Here is a 20,351-nt window from a genome sequence, read left to right as displayed (position 1 = left end):
TTTTCCACTGAATGCATCCGATGAAGTGAACTGTAGCTCACGAAAGCTGATGCTCAAATAAATTTGTTAGTCTCTAAGTTGCCACAAGTACTCCTTTTCTTTTTGCAAATACAGACTAACACAGCTGCTACTCTGAAACTTATTTTTAAGCACTTTTATTTTTATTGATTTTAAATTTCAAAGTTGCGGGAAGTTAGCGGTGATGAGACAATGAGAGTTCAGATAATTAATGACTGTGTAGATAGTTGGATTCAGAGAGTTAAAGCTTTATAATCATTAAAACAAACTGTCAACATCATATGTCAAAATATACAAACTAAATATCCTTAAATAAAATTCTAAGTTCTCAAAAAGCATTTTTCTTACTTTGCCTATCTGTAAATTACAATTATCGATGGAAATATTTTGTTGGTTTTGTGTGTTCAGTGAAATCTATATTTACTGACATTTACTTGATAAAAATCTAATCCTTCCAAGCCTACATAAATACCAATAGCATTGTTTTTAGCTTAATGGTTACCTAAGCCTTAGAAGTGTTTTTCCCAGATACTTAAACCTCCTGGTTCACAAGATAACATACTAACATTGGAAGGAGTGAAATAAGCAAGTTTTTAGATAGAACTATATTTATTGCAAAGGAATAAAACATGATTTGAAAGAACATGAGAAAAAATGTTATAACTATAATTCTTCATTCAACATTGTTCTCTAGAAACAGATATATACAGTACTTCACTTTTTAACAGCAACCAAAAAACAACAAAAAACTCCCCTAAAAGTTGCATAGAACTAACACAATTTAAGGAAATAACTGATCTTTCTTAAACATGATTAGATCTGTGATTTATATGGTTATGTAAAACATAAACTTTGTTTTCCTTACATCAAAACTGTATTTTTAGTGTAATTTTACCAACTTTAAATGACATGTGTAAGATTTTGTAGGCTTAGCAAAAGGCTTCAATAGTTTAAATTTCTTTGTTTAATAACCACTATATTCTTAGGACCCATAAAGCTTTTGTGACTTGATATTTAAAAATATTAAAACCAGTATGAAACAAATGTCACTCTAACATTTTGTTTGCCTTCATTTTGATGGGTTTGCATAAGAATCTGACCGATCTCTTTGGTAGTTCCCTTATTTTTAGGAGGCTTTAAAATTTATATAAAAATACCTTACACAAAAAGTGAGTGCTAAATATATTTAAGAATAAATACAAATACTCTACACATAAATTAAATGTGCTGCAATTACTAATTCATGGTCAGAGCTACAAGTTGCATTTCAACATACTGATAAATTACACATACAATTATTGTTTTTTCAGTAGGTTCAGTAAGATATACGAGAGATTTTTAGATGGCAATGTTATTCCCCTCTCCTTTTTAAATGGCTATTTTTGTATTAAATAAACTAGTCTCTGACACAAAAAACTTCAAAAGAAGCTACAATGAGGTTACTGTTAAACTGCGCTCTTGAACCAATACTAAGTGTTCAATAGTGTTTAGAGGAATGGGTTAGAAACCACTGCCGATGGTTATGCTTGCATCATGTAAAGTTACTCCAGTGAAATTGCTCTGTCATCTGATAAACATGTGGGATTCCCACTGAAGTCAATGGGACTTTTGCCATTGACTTCAATGGGGCCTATTTTTACCCCTGAAGTAAGAAAACACAAGGATGTAAAATGGTCCAAGCTGAAGGATTCCAATAAAAATAACAATACCTTCTTCCCCTGAGAATGTCTCAAGGTTTTGGAGTCTGTGTACACACCCAAATCCAAAAAGAAAGTTCACCTCCATCCTGCATAAAAACAATTTAATCATGCCTGTGTGGCTGAAACCAACCTGCATTAGTGCTATATTACTAATATATGTTACTACCCTGTACATCTGTAATATGTTGAACCAAACAATGATATAACACAGTTGGCACAATTATTCCCCCACGCAGCATATTTGGCTATACAGATGACCCATATAATATTTGGCCAATATTGATCTACAATCAATGCTCAAAGTGGGGAGCTATTGTCGAGCTGCAGCACAAGTCTGAACTGAGAAGCAGGATGTAGGGGTATGGACAGAGGTGAAAGTAAGCCGGTCCAATCTGGCGTACCAGTAAGAGTCGGTACACCAGCAACCGTACCAGCAGGTCCCTGGGCTGTTCCCTGGGCTGGGACTAGGAGTAGTGGGGAAGTGGCTAAACAGTAGATTGTAATCACCACTAAGAGAAGTGGCTTGACAGGAACTTCAGAGACATCCCGTGGAAGTGGGGAAGCACAGAGTGCGGCACACCCAGAGGGCTGTATCACGAAGAGGACACCTGGGCATGACATGGTTCCCTGGAGCAGAAGTGAAGAGGGTGCACAGGCTAGAAGAGCTGATCCCTGGGATATCCAGCAGGGGATGCCACAGTGGTAAGCCGCACCCTGTCACACAGGGTAATACAGAGGCAGGAGAGGCACTCCAGATCCATTCAGTGAGGAGACATCTTGTTGAGCAGGTGTATTTTTCATGAAAAATTAGATCTTTGTTCTGTAAAGCCAGCCAGCTTTACAACTGACTGTGTTTTGGGGGGGAAACCTACTTTATTAGACAGATAGGGTAACTATTTATAAGTGTAGGCCCTAGTTACAGTTTTATGATTTTGTCTGTATTGTAACTATTTGTTTCCATCACTTTCTCTTATTTCTAACAGAATCTCTATTCTTTCTTAAATAAACTTTCTTTTGTATCAGTACAAGTCCTGTGTGTTATACAAGAGTGGTGGTTTAAGGTAAACTGGGGTAATGCTGTTCCTTTGGGAGCAGAAGATCTGGGCTTTCTGTGAGTAGCCATTGTCAGGGTTGGCTATCATAGGGGAATACTTTAAGGAGACTGGGGGAGGGGGCACCTCAACCTGCAAGGCAAAGACAGAGCTCACATAGCCCGGAGGAGAATGCTTGAATGGCTAAGAGGCTGGTGGTGTTAGTTAGCTAACACCTAGTTACCACAGGCAAGATTTCCTCCAGCTAGAAACAGGGGTAACAAAGTGACTCACAGTCTTGTTACCCTGAGAACCATCACACCCTGAAAGGAGAGTCATTTTTGAAGTTTGGCTGGAAGGCTGAACTCACCTAACCAAGCAGAGGGAAACTGTGGTAGTAGCTACCCCTGTAAAATGATAAATAGGTAAATTACTGCTTGCAGGGGGAGTCAAATATTAAACAACATAGATTTTAAGAGTGGTCTTTCAAAAGACAGAGAAGAAAAGAGAAATACAGTAACTCCTCACTTAACGTTATAGTTATGTTCCTGAAAAATGCTACTTTAAGCGAAATGATGTTAAGCGAATCCAATTTCCCCATAACAATTAATGTAAATGTGGTGGGGGGTTAGGTTCCAGGGAAATTTTTTTTTGCCAGACAAAAGACTACACACACACACACACACAGAGTATAGGTTTTAAACAATTTAATACTGTACACAGTGATGATGATTGTGAATCTTGGTTCAGGTAGTGGAGTCAGAGGGTGGGATATTTCCCAGGGGATGCCTTACTGCTAAATGATGAACTAGCAATTTGCTGAGCCCTCAAGGGTTAACTCATTGTTGTTAATGTAGTCTCACACTCTACAAGGCAGCACGAATGGAGGGAGGGGAGAGAGCATGGCAGACAGAGACACACACCCTGTGTGTTAGAGAGAGAGAGATGCGCATTTCCGCTTTAAGTACACCGACACCACTCTTAAGTACACTACCTTGTTAAGTTAATCAGCAAGCTGAGACCGCAGCAGCTGCTGCCAGGAAGCTCCCTCCATCCTGAGCCCTGTCTTGTGTCCCCCCTGCTCTATGGAGATGGGGTAAGTGGGGTGCAGGAGCGGGGTTAAGGGAACACCATGACATTAGTCCCCCTCTTCTCCCCCCCCTCCCAGCAAGCAGGAGGCTCTAGAGAGCAGCTCCAAGGCAGAGGGCAGGAGCAGCACATGGCAGTGGGGGGAGGTACAAGCTAAACTGCTGGCAATTGCTAGCATGCTGGGTGGCTGCTGCACAGGGAACTTAGGGGAGCGGGGAGCTGATAGGGGGGCTGCTGGTCCACCCTGGTTCCAAGCCCCCACCAGCTAGCTGCAACAGGATGCTCTTCCTCCAAGCAGTGGACAAAGCAGGCGGCTGCCAAACGACATTATAAGGAGCATTGCACAACTTTAAACGAGCATGTTCCCTAACTGATCAGCGAGGTAACAACGAAACAATGTTAACCGGGATGACTTTAAGTGAGGAGTTACTGTATTATAACACTGTTCTTCAGATGTACTAAGAAATACTGACTAAGAATGTGCATGAAGGTTCAAAATGCTGTGTAAGGACAAAATGGAGAGACCAACTGGTTTGATATTGTCACTGGAGTGTGACATGATGCATCTTAACACCTCTCCTCTTCTACACTGTGATGGATTATGTGGTATGAAAAGCAACATCAAGGGAAGATACAGGAATTATATGGAGTAGAGGAAAACTTCAAAATCTCAATTTTGCATATGACATTGCTCCATTGGACATAGAAGATGATACTATGTAAAAGACCACTATTAATATCAAATGTGAGGCCACTGAAGTAAGATTAAGAGTAAGCCAAAAGAAAATGAAAGTCTTCAAAAGACAAGTCGGTAATGATAGTACCTAAGTGACCAACGGTGAAGAATATGGCATAGTTAATGAGTTTTTGTGTATCTTGGAAGTACAATTTGTTCTAATGGCTGACTCCATAAGGAGGTGAAAGCAAGAACTGGGAAGACAAATGGAGCCTTTTTGAGACTGGCAAAATCTGAAGAAAAAAGGAGATTGATACAAGAACCAAGATAAAGTTAGACAATGCCGTTGTGATACCCACATTATTATATGCTTCTGAAACTTGGCAAATAGTAGGAACCCACAACAGAAAACGTAACGCATTCCAGCAGAGAGGCTTGTGAAGAATACTTTGTGTCCACTGGTGGGATAAAGTAACTGTTGCTGATGTGTTACAAAGGACTGGCCAGCAAGCTGTGGAGAGAATGATCTGAGACAGAAGGCTGAAGTGGTTTGCACATGTAGAGCCCGTTTTGCAGTTAGAATAGAGCTCTGGATTTCTTTAATAGGTTCTATCTTCTCTTCAAAATAAAAAATTTCTCTTCTTGCATAATATCACTAACAAGATGAGAGGAATTCCTTGACATTCATTACTAAGACACTGATCCTAAAAACACTTATGGTTATGTGTGGCTTATTGACCTCAATGAGACAATTCACATACAAATAATTAAGCATGTGTTTCCTTGTAGAACTGGGTTGCAGGGGGCTGATCCTGCACTTTTTACTTAATGTCAGTGGGGGGCTTTGCCTGTGTAATGACTCAGCTAGTTATTCTCAGTTCATAGTTTCCAGGTCAGAGCTTTAACCTTCTACAGTATTTCATTAATGGTGTTGAAGCCATGGAAACCAGAGGATTTAGCAGGATTTAGAAGAAGAAGAAGAAGAGGTGGAAGAAGAATTAGGTTTCTTAAGTGCTTTGTAGCACTCATGCTATGAATTCAGCTTTCAATCTCTTTCTCCAGTTTTTAAAAATAGAAGAATGGAAATTATGTCCTTTATAATCTGGTCTCAGTCCTTCAGGAATATAAACTCTGCCTTGTGTAAGGGGCAAGCACCATGAGATGGATTCCATACTTTTTTAAAGTGATACCATAAACAGAGATTATTAATCTTCAGAGGTTACAAATTCAGCATTATAACATTACTTCAGGTTCTAGAATAAGCCATGAGGGATACAAATCATGTTTAAATGATGAAATGTCCTTGATAACTAGCATTAGTGGCAACAGAAATTAAGAAATATATCTGCAAGGTCAATGGTTTGTTTGAATTGAATCTCAAATGTTTTTCTAGTGGGCAAGAGACTCTCATACTAATATTATGGTGTGAAATGCATGGATTAAATATGAAAAATGCTAACACAATGACAAGTAGAACACTTTCTTGTATTAGGCTTATATTTACAAAATACTATGCTATACTACTGATATGTACAATATACACATCACACATTTCATGAAGTCTGTCTCCAAGTTTACATGTACCTATTCATGTAAGTGCTTTTTATATTGTATTTGTGGTTTGAATTCTAACTTACTCATTTCTTGACTATGTTATTTAAAGAAGGGAAAAAACTAGCAGGCCAAACTGATTTTCAAAAGAATATATACACTGGCTTTTTAAATATCCACTATGTTTTGTACAGCATATGCCCAATTTAGATTTAGAAAATCAAAAAGAAGAATTGTATAGAAACTACCAGCCCATTGCTGGGGATCACACAAGTAAACTGTTGTATAAGAGAAGACATTTACAAGAAATTATAAGATGTATGATCAATGATGTGCTGCCAACACTTTTTTAAAAGGGCTTTCACAAAAATGTACCCTTTAGACTGTGTCCTGGGGTACTTATATTGCAGACAAGAAGGCATGAGGGACTGGAAAGTACATGTATGCTTTCTGATAACCAAGGTTATGCAACTTGCATAATTTGAAAAATAAGGGTGGAGAGGTGAAGACATTGTCCTCCCTGGGGAAATGTCTTTAAAATCCTTGACACTTACTGAAATCATTTCAAAGACCAACTCCCCACCCACAAAAGAACCCTCTTCCGAAGTATTTTTGAACCCCTGTGTTCAGAAATGGGGTGAGCTTCATCTGATAGGGTAATCGCCCCACCTGCAATTTGTTTGCAGAGTTTTAACAGGGAACTCTAACTAAAATGAATGGAAACCAGTCCACCTTTCTTGACTTGTGTTACAAACTAGCATATGATGTATATCTGGCACATCCAAAGATGTTCAGTCAATATAGGAAGCATACCATAAGCATACATTTTCACAGGTATCTGTTCCTTTTATAACAAAGTAGGACCTTTGGTTGGTCTGCTGTTTGAAAGAAGCGGCTGACTCCCCGTTTCCTTGGTTTTCTGTACTGTTTGAGGTGAGAGTAGTGCTGGAGCAGAGAGATGATGAGCAGCCCCCTTTTGCTGATGGAAGTGGTTAATATAGCTGGCAATCAGTAGAGTGATCTCAAGAATCTATAACAAAAAACACACTAAAATTTTTCCAGATACAGATAACTTGTGTTTTGACCCTGAAGAAATAGCTAAGTTTTTAGTGAGCGACTGACATTATCTTTTTTATAAAAGTTCTTATATTTTATCAAAGAAATTATAGATGGGAAAAATACCTGTTAGGGTTATGGTTATCTTGCTTATCTCTCTGCCAATACAGGATTACTCCCTAGAGTAAGTACATGGAGTGTTTTGTCTGCACAATTTTAAATGATTCAAGCAACACAATTCCCACTACTTCTTTAGGAGAAAGGTTTACAGACTAATACATGTCTCTTAGGGAATAATTTTACTACATGCAGCCTAACTTTTCTTATGCAGTGTTGTATGTCTCCTCCACAAGTCTTAAAGAAGCAGTCCAGATGGGCTGACGCTCAAGTGGCTGTGGGGTTTTCTTCAAAGATCTGGGAGGCTGTGCACCATGTCTTCTCCATGGAACCGCCAAAAAATTCCCCTTTAAAGGGATGATTTGATAGAAAAATCACTGTTTCTTGAACTGTTTGACATACACCTGTGCATATTTCTATGAAGAGACACAATTTTGAACTGTAGTTATAAGCAGGAAACTATGATCCTACTGGTAGGTTGTTCTGGCTTATAGAAACTAGAGTTTCACTCCTTAGTCATGGCTGAAATTTTGGTTTTATTTGTTTTGTTCATGCTGGTAGGCAATATTAGCAGTGAGAGAGTCTAGACTAATATTACCAAAAGAGTTCCTTAGTCCTAGAATTTTGGAGAAGCGTATAACCTTTTGGAAGGCCATCATAAAATACAGACATTGCTTTAATGGGGACCCAAACATTTTTTTAAAATTGCAGCTATACTGATTTTTAGGCACTGTATATACTTCCTGTCTTTTATCTCCCTAATTGTCCTTGTCTGTAACGTCTGGAACTCTGGGGGAAGGGTCATTAAAACAAGAAAATTGACTTATGTTTTTAATTGCTTCCCCCTTTAAATTCATTATGCAAAAGCTAATAACCGAGGATGTTTTGAACAGCAGGTGCTTCACCTTGTGCATATACACAAGGGTACTTACGTACAAAGAGGCAACAGACACTGGAAATGATTTCAGCTAGTGTACCAACCTTTGGCTTTGTCATGGCAAAAAGGAGTTTTTCATTTGGCTTGTCTTTTGACTGAGCATTGTTAACTACCAGCATAAAGTCATCTTGGTAGCCTCCAAAGGTCATCAGACTTTTGTGTACATATGTAATTATTAATCGCTTTAAAGAAAGAACAAAGGAAAAAACAGTTTCATGTATACAGAAAAATACAGAGAAAAAGACTACAGTGAATACTTCTTCAAACATAATGATTCATCTGATTTCAAAATACTGTTTTCAGCCCCTTTTGTAGAATTTTTAATCTAATTGCAAATTATGTGCCTGTTTCCCTCAGGCCTTCATTGTGAGAGACTTCTGCTTCCATGAGTGGCCCTGTTTCTAATTAAATGTAATATATATTTACTTTAATGGTTACAATTTTTGAGTTTGGACGCAGGCACACAACTTACATTAGAAGTGAAAGGCCCAATCCAACTCCCTTCAAGTCAATGTTAAGAGTCCCACTGGGAGTTGGATCAGGCTCTAAAGAAGTTGAATTTCAGGGCCCATACTTTCAAAAAGGATTTCAATCCAATCTGTGTGTGTACAAGTGATATAATTCACATTGCAAAACCCTTTGTGCTCACAAATGGGGATAAAATCGGTGGTTTGTTCAGAACTAATAGTGCACAAAACCTTCTGCATGGAGAGAAGCAGCACACGTTGAATTTTTGGCCTGTGGTATTCAACACACAACACTGGACATGTAGCTTCTGAGTCACTGCCATTGTTGTGCTGATTCAGACCTAATATTATATCAATCAATATGGACAGTGTTTCAATATAGATATCAGAGTAGCAGCTGTGTTAGTCTGTATCAGCAAAAAGAACAGGAGTACTTGTTGCACCTCAGAGACTAACACATTTATTTGAGCATAAGCTTTCGTAGGCTACAGCCCACTTCATTGGATGCATAGGGAACATATAATAAGAAGATATTTATACACACAGAGAACATGAAAATATGTACTGTGATACAGCATGGCCAGAGGGCAGAAGAAGAGTGTTGGAAGGGAGCCTTATTTCCTGTAGAGGGAAGAAAGTTTGCTATGAATTAATTAAAGCACCTGAAGCCAATCACATGATAAAACCCCCCTGCTTCAATCAGATAAGAGGAGGAGTTGAAGCAGAGTGGATTGGTGTTGGAGCAGAGACCAGTTTAGAGGAGATGAAGCAGAGTGGATTGGCACTGGAGCAGAGAGCAGTTTGGAGGGAAGCAGAGGAGAGTTTGGAGAAGTGTTGTGGTGGGCTAAGAAGACCAAGACCCTAGGTAAGGGGACACCTGGTTTGTGCAGATGGAGGGCAGGAAGCCCCACAAGCTGAAGGGCAGGAGAGGGAAGTAGCCCAGGGGAAGGAACTGCTAATTCTAGTGGTTTACCGCTATCCCTAGGGCCCCTGGGCTGGGACCCTGATTAGAGGGTGGGCCTGGGTACCCTCCCTCTCCACTCCCCTCCTCTAGGACAGTAGTGGGACAGTTAATACCCCAGTTGAGGGGCAAGAAATGGTGCCCTGAACCTCTGCTCCCCCCAAGAAGCGAGTGCAAGACCCATCATAGTAGTGCTGGCAATTTGCCACAGTACATTTTTAAATTATGAGAAAAACATCTGTACAGTAATTATTTTAATCTTCTGGGTACCAAACTCTTTTTTGTTCTTGTTTTTCAACTAGCAAAAAGGACCTCATCCAAATGTAAAAAAGACAGGATTACCCTAACTTTTTCCCCATTCCCCATTTTGTGTTAGGGGTTTGCCTGCATTTTCCAAGAAGAGGGCAGAACCTCCACAGTGAAACTGCCCTCAGCTGCACCTGTTCAATACTGCTAACATCCTACTGAGCCAGCCAGACTGCCTGAAGGACCATCCTGCCTCATTGGCTGAGGAAACCTGCAGGCTGGCTCTGAAATATATTAGCAGTAGCTCACTGCTGCTCAGTGCTCACACCCACAGCTTGTCTTCCTGTATTTGTCTCTCCAAGCCTGCTCCTGCTCTGCTCCTCCACAGCTCCAGCCCAAGGCCGGGTGCAGGACAGGTTCTGTTCCCATCCTGTTCTAGCCCTCACTCCTGCCTCAGAAGAGAAGATTATTCACCTTTTGAAGTAACTGAGGTTCTTTGAGATGGTTGTCCCTGTGAGTGCTCCAATTTAGGTGTGTCTATGTGCCCTGCACTTGTAATTGGAAATTTGTAGTAGCAGGGCCTGGTTGGGTTGCGCATGTGCCATTGCCGTCTCGTGCCGCCTCAGTTCCTTCTCTACCACAGAGAATCTAGCATGAAACTCCAAAGTAGAGGGGAGGAGAGAGGGAAGCACCCATAGGGACAACCATCTCAAAAGAACCTTAGTTACTGCACGGGGTGAGTAACCTTCTCTTCTTCTTTGAGGAGTGTCTCTGTGGGTGCTCCATTTTAGGTGACTGTCGAGCAGTGCCCCTCCGTGGAAGGGAGGGGTTTTGGAGTTCTGGTCATGATTGACCGTAAGTCCAAATAGAATGTCTAAAGATTACTGTTGCTCTATAGCAGATGTAGTCAATAGGCAGACCATGAGCCAAACCCGCCAGACACTTTAGAACAGACCCTGAAATCTTTTCAATTTACTTATTATTGTTAGGGGTTTTTATTATTAGTATCTCTGGAGGCTGGACCTTGACGATAACCTTTGGCCGAGAAATTTGGACCTTGACAAAAAATAATTGACTATAATTGACTACCCCTGCTTTATAGCATAGTGCTTTGTGAATTTGTGGGCAGATGCCCAAGTTGCTGTTCTGCAAATGTCCATAATGGGGACATTATTGAGAGAGGCTATGCATGTTGAAAGTGCTCTGGTAGAGTATGTGCAGGCTCCTGATGGGGCTTGTAACTGATGTTTTTCATAACAAAAGTGGATGGGTCCTGATATCCATTTGGATAGTCTCCGTTTTGAGATGATGGCTTCCCCTTTTGATCATTCTATTAAAGACAAATAGTTTTGGTGATTTTTCAAAAGGCCTTTCTTCTTTCAGTTTAGAAGGCTAATGCTCTTCAGATGTCCAGGGTGTGGAGTGATGCCTCTCTTCTGTCTGCATGTGGTTATGGAAAAAAAAATGCAGGTAAGTAAATGGGTTGGTTTAAACGAAAAGGAGAGGCAACTTATGGTAGAAATTTGGGGTGTGGTCTTAGGGTAACTTTATCTTTTAAAGAAAGTTGTGTATGGAGGGTGTGCTATTAGGGCACCTAGTTCTCCCACACATTGAGCAGACATAATGGCAATGAGGAAAGCCATCTTCATCGATGGATGGAGTAATGAACATGTGGCCAGTGGTTCAAACGGCCTTTTTATAAATCCACATAAGACCACGTTGAGGTCCCACATAGGGGCCCTTATTTTAGGGTAAGTGTTTTTAATGCCCTTGTGGAAGCATTTGGTTGTTGGGTGGGTGAATATGGTGACCCCATCCACCTGATTGTAGAAAGATGTGAGCTGCAAGGTGTACCTTGATAGAGCTTATGGAGAGTCCCGTTTTTTAGTTCTAATATGTAATCCAATACTCTTGGTAAACAAGAGGTTGTTGGTATGATTTGTTTGCTCTGGCACCATATGCTGAACAGTTTCCATTTATGAATATATGTCTTTCTTGTATTTGATCTATGGTTGTTCAGTAAGATGTCTTTTACTTCCCCCGAGCAGGTTGTTTCATTTTCTCTCAGCCATGGAGTAGCCATGCCTTGAGGTGAGATATTGTCAGGTTGTGTTGGTGGATGTCTCCCACATCTTGGGAGAGGAGATGAGGTATTAGTGGCAGGCCCACCCCGAACTCTTCCTCTATCTTTAATAAGGGAGCCATGTTTTTCTGGGCTATGTAGGTGCTATTAGGATGACTTTTGATTTGTCCCTCCTGATCTTGTGTATGACCCGGGTTAGGAGCAGGGTCAAAGGAAATGCTACTCCTGGGGGGATTCTGGGCCACTGCACATGCACAGAATTTGTCTCCCACAGCTGTCTTTGCTTCTCTGCAGAAAAATTACTTTCTGACGGGTAAGCAAAGGGAAGCTGCAAGAGCAGCCCTGAGACCCTCTCCAACAGTATATTTCAGGTGCCTAGGGCAGCCGACAGAGGTAAATCACTGTGGGGCAGGGGGTGGGACTGGGAAAGACCCGGCTTGTGGCTCCTACCCTGTGCCAGGCTCAGCTGCTAGTTGCGGTTGGGCTGGGGAGGACAGGACTTCCTCTTCTCCTGCACAGCATCCAGGGCTGTATCAGACTCGCCTACAAATTTCTCCCCCGGCTGCAGGAAGCTCTGCAAACTCTCCCCTTCCCCCAGTGCTTCCTGCACTCATCGCTCCACAGCTGCAGGAGGAGGGATCACTGTTTAGGGAGCTGCTCCCCCATCCACCTAACCCCCCTGCATCCAGACCCGCATGCCGAGCCTCACCTCCCCCCACACCCAGAACCTCCCCGATGAATCCCACTCCCCCTGCACCTGGACCACCTCGACGAGCCGCCCCAACCAGCTGCACATGGATCCTCACCCCACTGAGCCCCACTCCCCCAGCATCTGGAATCCCCACTGAGCCCCCCACACCCAGACCTCCTGGCTGAGCTCTATCCCTCCACACCTAGACACCCCCAACTTAGCCTCAACCACCTTCAGCTGGACCCCCCTGTAGAGTCCCATTACCATTGCACCCAGAACCCTCCCCCCCAACAAGCCCTTGTGCTTCCAGATCCCCCACACCTGGATCCCCCACTGAACTGTCCACATCCAGACTGACCCACACAGAACCCTCTCAACCCACAAATGTCGAAGGTTGGGTCGGGGTTTGTCTTTGCCTGGAGGTCGTATTGCCTCTGTGATTGTGTGTATGGTGGTGACTTGAATCTCTGTGTATTATACCTGCCCTGTTTCTTCTTATTTGCAGGTGTATAGCTGTCCAGGGATTTTAGTATTGCCCTTTCAGGGTATGAAGGGACTTCTGTTTTGGCTGCAGATAGTTTTAGGGCTTCAAAGGACAGGTCCTTGACTGTTTCCTCACCACTGTCAGGAAGCCCAAAAGAGGGAATCATGATGCATGGTGCATGACCACTGATGTTGCAATGGAGCCTGCTGCCATGTCTGTAGTCAAGAGAGGCCTGCAGTGCTGTCCTGGCCATAGGCACTGACTCCGTGGGTGCTTTGGGGCTGGAGCACCCATGGGGAAAAATTAGTGGGTGCTCTAAACCCACCAGCAGCCAAGCTCCCCTCCCTACCTCACCTCCCCCTTGAGTGTGCTGTGTCCCTGCTCCTCCGCCTACCTCCCAGTGCTTGCTGCTGCCAAACAGCTGTAGCAAGCTTCAGGAGGGAGGGGGAAGGAGCAGGAACATGGCATGCTCAAGGGAGGAGGTGGGGCCAAGGCAGGGATTTGGGGAAGGAGTAGGAATTGGGGTGGAGTTGGTGTGGGGACTTTTGGGAAGGGGTTGGAATGGGGTCAGGGCAGGTCTGGGAGTAGAGCACCCACTGGCGCCAGTAGAAGTTGGCGCCTATGCGTCCTGGCAATGAGATGACCTTCAGTAACGTTGGCCTTGAATTGCTCCATTTTGCTTTCTGGTAAGCTACCAATAAATTCTGACATTATGGAAAATATTGTGTGTACTTTGATAGCAGGGCTTCATAACTAACTATTTGAAACTGCAATGTTGCAGATGACTATGCCCTGCAACCAAAGAGGTCTAGCCTCTTCCATTCCTTGTCATATGGGGTGGTTCTGGTATGGTGTTGCCTTCCCCTCTCATTTACTGTGTCCACCACTAAAGAGTTTGATGTGGGGTGTGTAAACAAGAACTCCATTCCTTTAGATGGTACATAGTATTTTTTCAGATCTTTTGCATGATGGAAGTACTGTTGCTGAGGTCTGCCAGATGGTTTTTGGCAGGCTCCATGATAGCATCATTAATCTGTAGTGCTATCTTTGCCAAGGTAGATGTTTGAAACATGTCCAGTAATTTAAAGTGGTGATTCAGGTACCTCCTCTAAGGATATATTCGGATGACTCCAGCCACCCTTTTGAAGAGCTCTTGGAATTGCATAAAGTCATCCCCTGTGGTGGGGGGGAGGAAGTGGAGGCATTATAGTTTCATCCGGTGATGAAGATGATAGGTTCGTCAGTGGTAAGGCTTTCTGGTCTGAAGTGTCCTCAGTTTCCTCCTGGGTTTCTGAGGATCGTGGTATGGGTGATGATGGAGAATGTGGTGCACTCGATCTTGGTGGGCTTGCAATATAGTGCCCTGTATGCTGCCCAGGGGTCCTAGTAGTGCCAATCTGATGGGAATGGCATGGGAGGTGTACTAGCTAGGTGCCTCTGAAGATGAGTGGTGTCCTGTTTGGTGGGACTGTCCTGCTATGGGTGAGGAGGTGCATATATTTCCCCTTCATCCTAATCATCACTGGAGAGAGGCAGAGCAGACCTAGGTGGAGTGGTCAGGTGTCTCAGTACCCATCAAACTGGAGTGCTGTCGGTACCAAGGAGTGGGGATTCTGGTGCTGAAAAGACCAGTGGGTCTGTGCGTCTTGCTGTGATAAGAGAAATGGCGGTACTTATGTCGGTGTTGCTGGTGGTACTGATTATGTGAATTGTAGCAGTCTGTGCTGAGGGTCTTGTGCTAGCACTCAATGCCGAGTATCTCTTTAGCTCCATCGGTACCTGGCAGAGGGTTTTACTTTGCCCTTTGAGCCTCCGGCAGAGCTTGCCTGCTTAGCGTCTTTTGCTTTCTGGGTACTCATAGTACCAGATGGTCCTGGTGTCTGAGTTCAACGTACCTCATGCCGTCGATACCAATGTGGTCTTGGCAGTAGGGGAGTGTTTTTTCTTAGCTGATTCTTGCGAAGGTGAAGTCTGAGCCCTCTTTTTTTTTTTTTTTTTTTTTTTTTTTTTTTGCGTGATCCAACTGCTACTACAAATCTCTGATTGCAAGAGCAGGGTGCATGGACATGCCTAAAGTGGAGCACCCACAGGGACAGTCCTTGAAGAACCAGCCCTGCTCCTGCCTTCCCTGTCTCCTGGTAATCCGGCTCTGACCCTCAGCTCTGACTCTTGACTCCCTCAACCCTTCAGACTCTGACTTCAGTCCTGACTGTTGGCTCTGATTCCTGACTTTGACTCCATCTCAATCCTTTACTTTGGTGTTTGAATCCAATCAGTAGGCCTCACTCCCACATCCCACTGACCCCTAGGCCTGACTGCCTATGACCTGGACCACTGAGAGGCCAACCTTACAGACTGAGGAGCATAGTTGTATGTTAAGAAAGACTGAGCTGGATCAGAACTTAAATGGGAGACCTTCAAGGATTGAGAAGAGAGTTGATGGAACACCATGCTGCAGCCTCTATTTCCTCTCAATCTGCTTGATTGCTCTTCTCCTCCTCTTTCCATCCTTTAATATTTATTAAATTTGTCTAATCCCTCTATACCAGGGGCTTCAGCTCCAGGCCTCAGCAAGTTTAAGTCCGCCCTGGTGACCCCATTCAAAGGGGGGTGGTGACCCATTTGGGGGTCCTGACCCACAGTTTGAGAACCGCTGCTCTATACCCATCCTTAAATACAAAGGCAGGTTTTAGAGAAAAAGTCAACATTAGTGCTATGTTATGTAAGAAATTTTAATTAACCAAGTAAGGAAAATCAGTAACATTCTGATAGCAACGTTTAATTCTACCCCTTTGGAAATTTGAATCAAAACAGGGAGCCTCTCAGGTACACAAGATTTACACCAGTGCCACTCCATTGATTTCAATGGAGTTACTACTGCTTTACACCACTAAGTGAGAAAAGAATAAAGTCTTTAATTATATGATATACTCAAAATTAAAAAGAAAAGGAATACTTGTGGCACCTTAGACTAACAAATTTATTAGAGCATAAGCTTTCGTGAGCTACGAAAGCTTATGCTCTAATAAATTTGTTAGTCTCTAAGGTGCCACAAGTATTCCTTTTCTTTTTTGCGAATACAGACTAACACGGCTGCTACTCTGAAACCTATCATGCGAAATACTCAAAATTGTATTCAACAAATACAATGGGAATCATTATTTAACTGTAAATGCATTTATCTATCCCTTTGCATTAGTGCATATTGTCTTATGAGTGATCATTTAAATGAAAGCCTCAAGTGGGAAGGAGTTCAGGTTGTTGTAGGAATCTTATCTATGACTTTATCATTCTATTTACTAGTTTGATAGAATATAAAATCTTTCCCTGAGAAAGATAAATACCAAGCAAAGTAATCAAGAGGTACTTCCACCATCAGTACTAATATAACCATGGCAGTAACTTTAAAACATTTTATAGTAACAAGCTTGTGCTTTAAGAGACAGACTACGCATCTAAGCATACAGGACCAATTTCAGCGCTGGTGTAACTTCATTTAAATCAGTGGCAATACAATCAAGAATGAATTTGGCCAATATATTCACTACTGAAATATTTAAACTAAAACTATTTTTTTTTTTTTTACCAGAAAGCTGTATTCTAGAATGCTTATGCCATCTTCATGTACAACAAGCCATACGAAGGAACTCTCAAGTGTGGATGTTAGAGGCTACAAAAAGAGAAACATTCCATTACATGTTATAAATGGGGTTAGCTTTAAATAGTAACTTAATTAAAAGACTCAGACATTTTAAAATTGGTCAGATATCACACCACAATATAAGGGAGCAGAAGTAATGCAAAGTTAAGGTGTGTATATATATCTTAGGACTGTCTGAAGGGAAATAAAAAATGAAAATTGCATCACATCTTATTTACCAGACCTGTGTTGTGATGTGTGTCCAAGGGCGATGCATGACACGAACATTTATTTAGCTTATTGATTTTTAGGGTTTTTATTGCTTCAGAACTTCAGGCTCAATTTACCTGTTCATGTCTCAATTAATACTGTCTTCTTTAACAAAGTTGTGGGATGTTTAACAGTAACTTAGATGCCAGCAAGGGAGAATCTGCTTGAAATATATCCTGTACATTTAATTTCTGTTAATGCTTTTAAGGAAAAACCCAACTCCCATTTAAGTCTTTAATAGGAGTTGAATCAGACCCAAAGTGTATTAATTTAGAAAGGCTTCTTCAAAACAAGGTGAAAGGTAGTGAGGATGCTGTGTGGAGTGATATTAAAATGCAGGGGAAACATGGGCTAGAAATTAGGATTTACTTATTAATCCAAGCAGTAATTGTTTGTTTGAAAAGTGTGAATTAGGAGTGCTTTGTTCCAGGTGGGCCTTGAGTGATTTATTACAGGGAAGGCTTTGAGCCGGGGCAACTGCTTCAAGCCAGCAGCCTTATTTAAAAAAAGGCAGCCAGTTGTGAACCAAGTGAGCTGTGAACAGAGGAGAGGCAAACAGAAGGATTTTGCCTTGGGAGAGTTCCCAGAGTTTTTTTGCCTTTCAGGCTTCTGTGAGCAGTAATTGAAGCATCTGAAGAGGCTCTTAGAAGAGAGACAATATGGCTAGTGAGCAAATCAGCTGTTGTGACCTGCACAAGATGTGCCATGTTTGTCTTTCTTCCAGAGGATAGAAGCAACTTCATCTGTACAAAGTGGAAGCTGGTCTCCATATTGGAAGAGAAGATTAAAAGTCTAGAGACCCAAGTATCAACCCTGCATTGCATTAGAGAAAATGCTGACTTTTTGGATAGAAGTCAGCCTTTAGTACTGCCGGCCCAGCATGCTGAAGAATCAGAGAAGGCATTGCAGAATGGGGAAGAAAATTGGCAGCATGTGACCTCCAGAAGAAGAAAGAGGAGAACCCATGTACCCCCAATGCAGATAGAGGTAAGAAATCATTTTCAGGCTCTCTGCGCAGGTACTACAGTGGAGCATGGTTTGGAAGAGTCATCTGAGGGAAGGGATCAGAAGGAAACCCCATCTACTGGAAGGCATGGGATGCATTGTCCTAGGGATGTGGTTCCATGATCACTACTCCCAAGAGGAGGAGATGGGTGGTGGTGGTCAGGGACTCCTTCCTAAGGAGGACAGTCATCCATCTGCTGTCCAGACTGGGAAACTCAAGAAGCGTGCTGCTTGCCTGGGGCTAGAATTCAGGATGTGACAGTCTGCTGAAATTGATCAAGCCCTCCAATTGCTACCCCTTCCTACTTCTCCACATGGACACCAATGATACTGCCAAGAATGACCTTGAGCGGGTCACTGCAGACTACGTGGCTCTGGGGAAAAAGGATAAAGGAATTTGAGGTGCAAGTCATGTTCTCATCCATCCTCCCTGTTGAAGGAAAAGGCCCAGGTAGGGACTATTGAATTGTGGAGTTAAATGCATGGTTGCACAGGTAGTGTTGGAGAGAGGGCTTTGGATTCTTCGACCATAGGATGTTCCAGGAAGGAGGATTGCTAGGAAGAGATGGGATCCATCTAACGAAGAGAGAGAAAAGCATCTTTGCAGGCAGGCTTGCTAACCTAGTAAGGAGGGCTTTAAACTAGGTTTGCTGGGGGTTGGAGACCTAAGCCCTGAGGTAAGTGGGATACTGGGAGGAAACACGAGGAGGAGGGTGCAACAGGGAGGCCTCCTGATTCATATTGAGAAAGTAGGGCAATTGGCTAGTTATCTTAGGTGCCTGTACACGAACGCAAGCAGCCTGGGAAACAAGCAGAAATAATTGAAGTCCTGGCACAGTCAAGGAACTATGATGTGATTGGAATAAGAGACTTGGTGGGGTAACTCACATGACTGGAGCACTGTCATGGATAGCTATAAACTGTTCAGGAAGGACAGGTGGGGAGGGAAGGTGGAGGACTTGCACTGTATGTAAGAGCAGTATGATTGCTCAGAGCTCCAGAATGAAACTGGATAAAAGCCTGAGTCTTTGGGTTAAGTTTAGAGGCAAAAGCAACAAGGGTGATATTGTGGTGAGCGTCTGCTACAGACCACCAGAATGGGAGGATGAGGCTTTCTTCAGACAACTAAAAAAGTTTCCAGATCACAGGCCCTGGTTCTCATGGACTTCAATCACCCTGACATCAGCTGGGAGAGCAATACAGCAGTGCACAGACAATCCAGGAAGTTTTGGGAGAGTGTTGGGAACAACAACTTCCTGGTGCAAGTGTTGGAAGAACCAACTAGGAGCCATGCTCCTCTTGACTTGCTGATCACAAAGAATTGGTAGGGGAAGTGAAAGTAGGTGGCAACCTGGGCAACAGTGACCATGAAATGGTAGAGTTCAGGATCCTGACAAAGGAAGAAAGGAGAGCAGCAGAATATGGACCCTGGATTTCAGAAAAGCAGACCTTGACTCCTCAGGGAGCTGATGCCCAGGATCTCCTGGGAGGCTAATAGGAGGGGGAAAGGAGTCCAGGAGAGCTGGCTGTATTTTAAAGAAGACTTATTGAGGGAGCAGGAACAAACCATCCCGAAGTGCAGAAAGTATAGCAAATATGGCAGATGACCAGCTTGGCTTAACAGAGAAATCTTCAATGAGCTTAAACACACAAAAGGAAGCTTACAAGAGGTGGAAACTTGGACAGATGATTAGGGAGGAGCATAAAACATTGCTCGAGCATGCAGGTGTGTAATCAGGAAGGCCAAAGCACAATCGGAGTTGCAGCTAGCAAGGGTAACAAGAAGTGTTTCTCCAGGTATGTTAGCAACAAGAAGGCGGCCAGGGAAAGCGTGGGACCCTTACTGATTTGGGGAGGCAACCTAGTGACAGATGTGGAAAAAGCTGAAGTACTCAATGCTTTTTTTTCCTCAGTCTTCACAGAGAAGGTCAGCTCCCAGACTGCTGCACTGGGCAGACATTATGGGGAGGTGAGCAGCCCTCGGTAGTGAAAGAACAGGTTAAGGACTATTCAGAAAAACTGGACATGCACCAGTCCATGGGGCTGAATCTAATACATCCAAGGGTGCTGAAGGAGTTGGCTGATGTGATTTGCAGAGCCATTGACCATTATCTCTGAAAATTCGTGGCTATTGGGGGAGGTCCCGGACGATTGGAAAAAAAGGCAAATATAGTGCCCTTCTTAAGAGAAGGAGAATCCGGGGAACGACAACTTCAGCTCAGTCTCTGGAAAAATCATAGAACAAATCCTCAAGGAATCCATTTTGAAGCAGTTGGAGGAGAGGAAGGTGATCAGGAACAGTTGACATGGATTCACCAAGGGCAAGTCA

General features: G+C 42.7%; 1 protein-coding gene across 6 annotated transcripts in view; it reads right to left on the bottom strand.

The window, feature by feature from the left end:
- Positions 1-608: 608 nt before the first annotated feature.
- Positions 609-20,351, bottom strand: part of PLEKHH2 (pleckstrin homology, MyTH4 and FERM domain containing H2) — a 112,431-nt gene continuing 92,688 nt past the window's right edge. For all 6 annotated transcript variants that reach the window (XM_038394642.2, XM_038394638.2, XM_038394639.2 and 3 more), the window contains 3 exons: positions 16,694-16,777; positions 8,220-8,357; positions 609-7,095 (listed from right to left, as the gene is read on the bottom strand). In XM_038394642.2, coding sequence (XP_038250570.1) covers positions 6,913-7,095; positions 8,220-8,357; positions 16,694-16,777 — 405 coding nt within the window. In that variant the 3' untranslated portion in view covers positions 609-6,912. The remainder of the gene's footprint in view (positions 7,096-8,219; positions 8,358-16,693; positions 16,778-20,351) is intronic.

Source organism: Dermochelys coriacea, chromosome 3 (assembly GCF_009764565.3).
Source record: "Dermochelys coriacea isolate rDerCor1 chromosome 3, rDerCor1.pri.v4, whole genome shotgun sequence".
NCBI classification, from domain to species: Eukaryota; Metazoa; Chordata; order Testudines; family Dermochelyidae; genus Dermochelys; species Dermochelys coriacea.
Note: the sequence above shows the minus strand (reverse complement) of the source record. Positions and strands in the feature narration are given on the sequence as shown.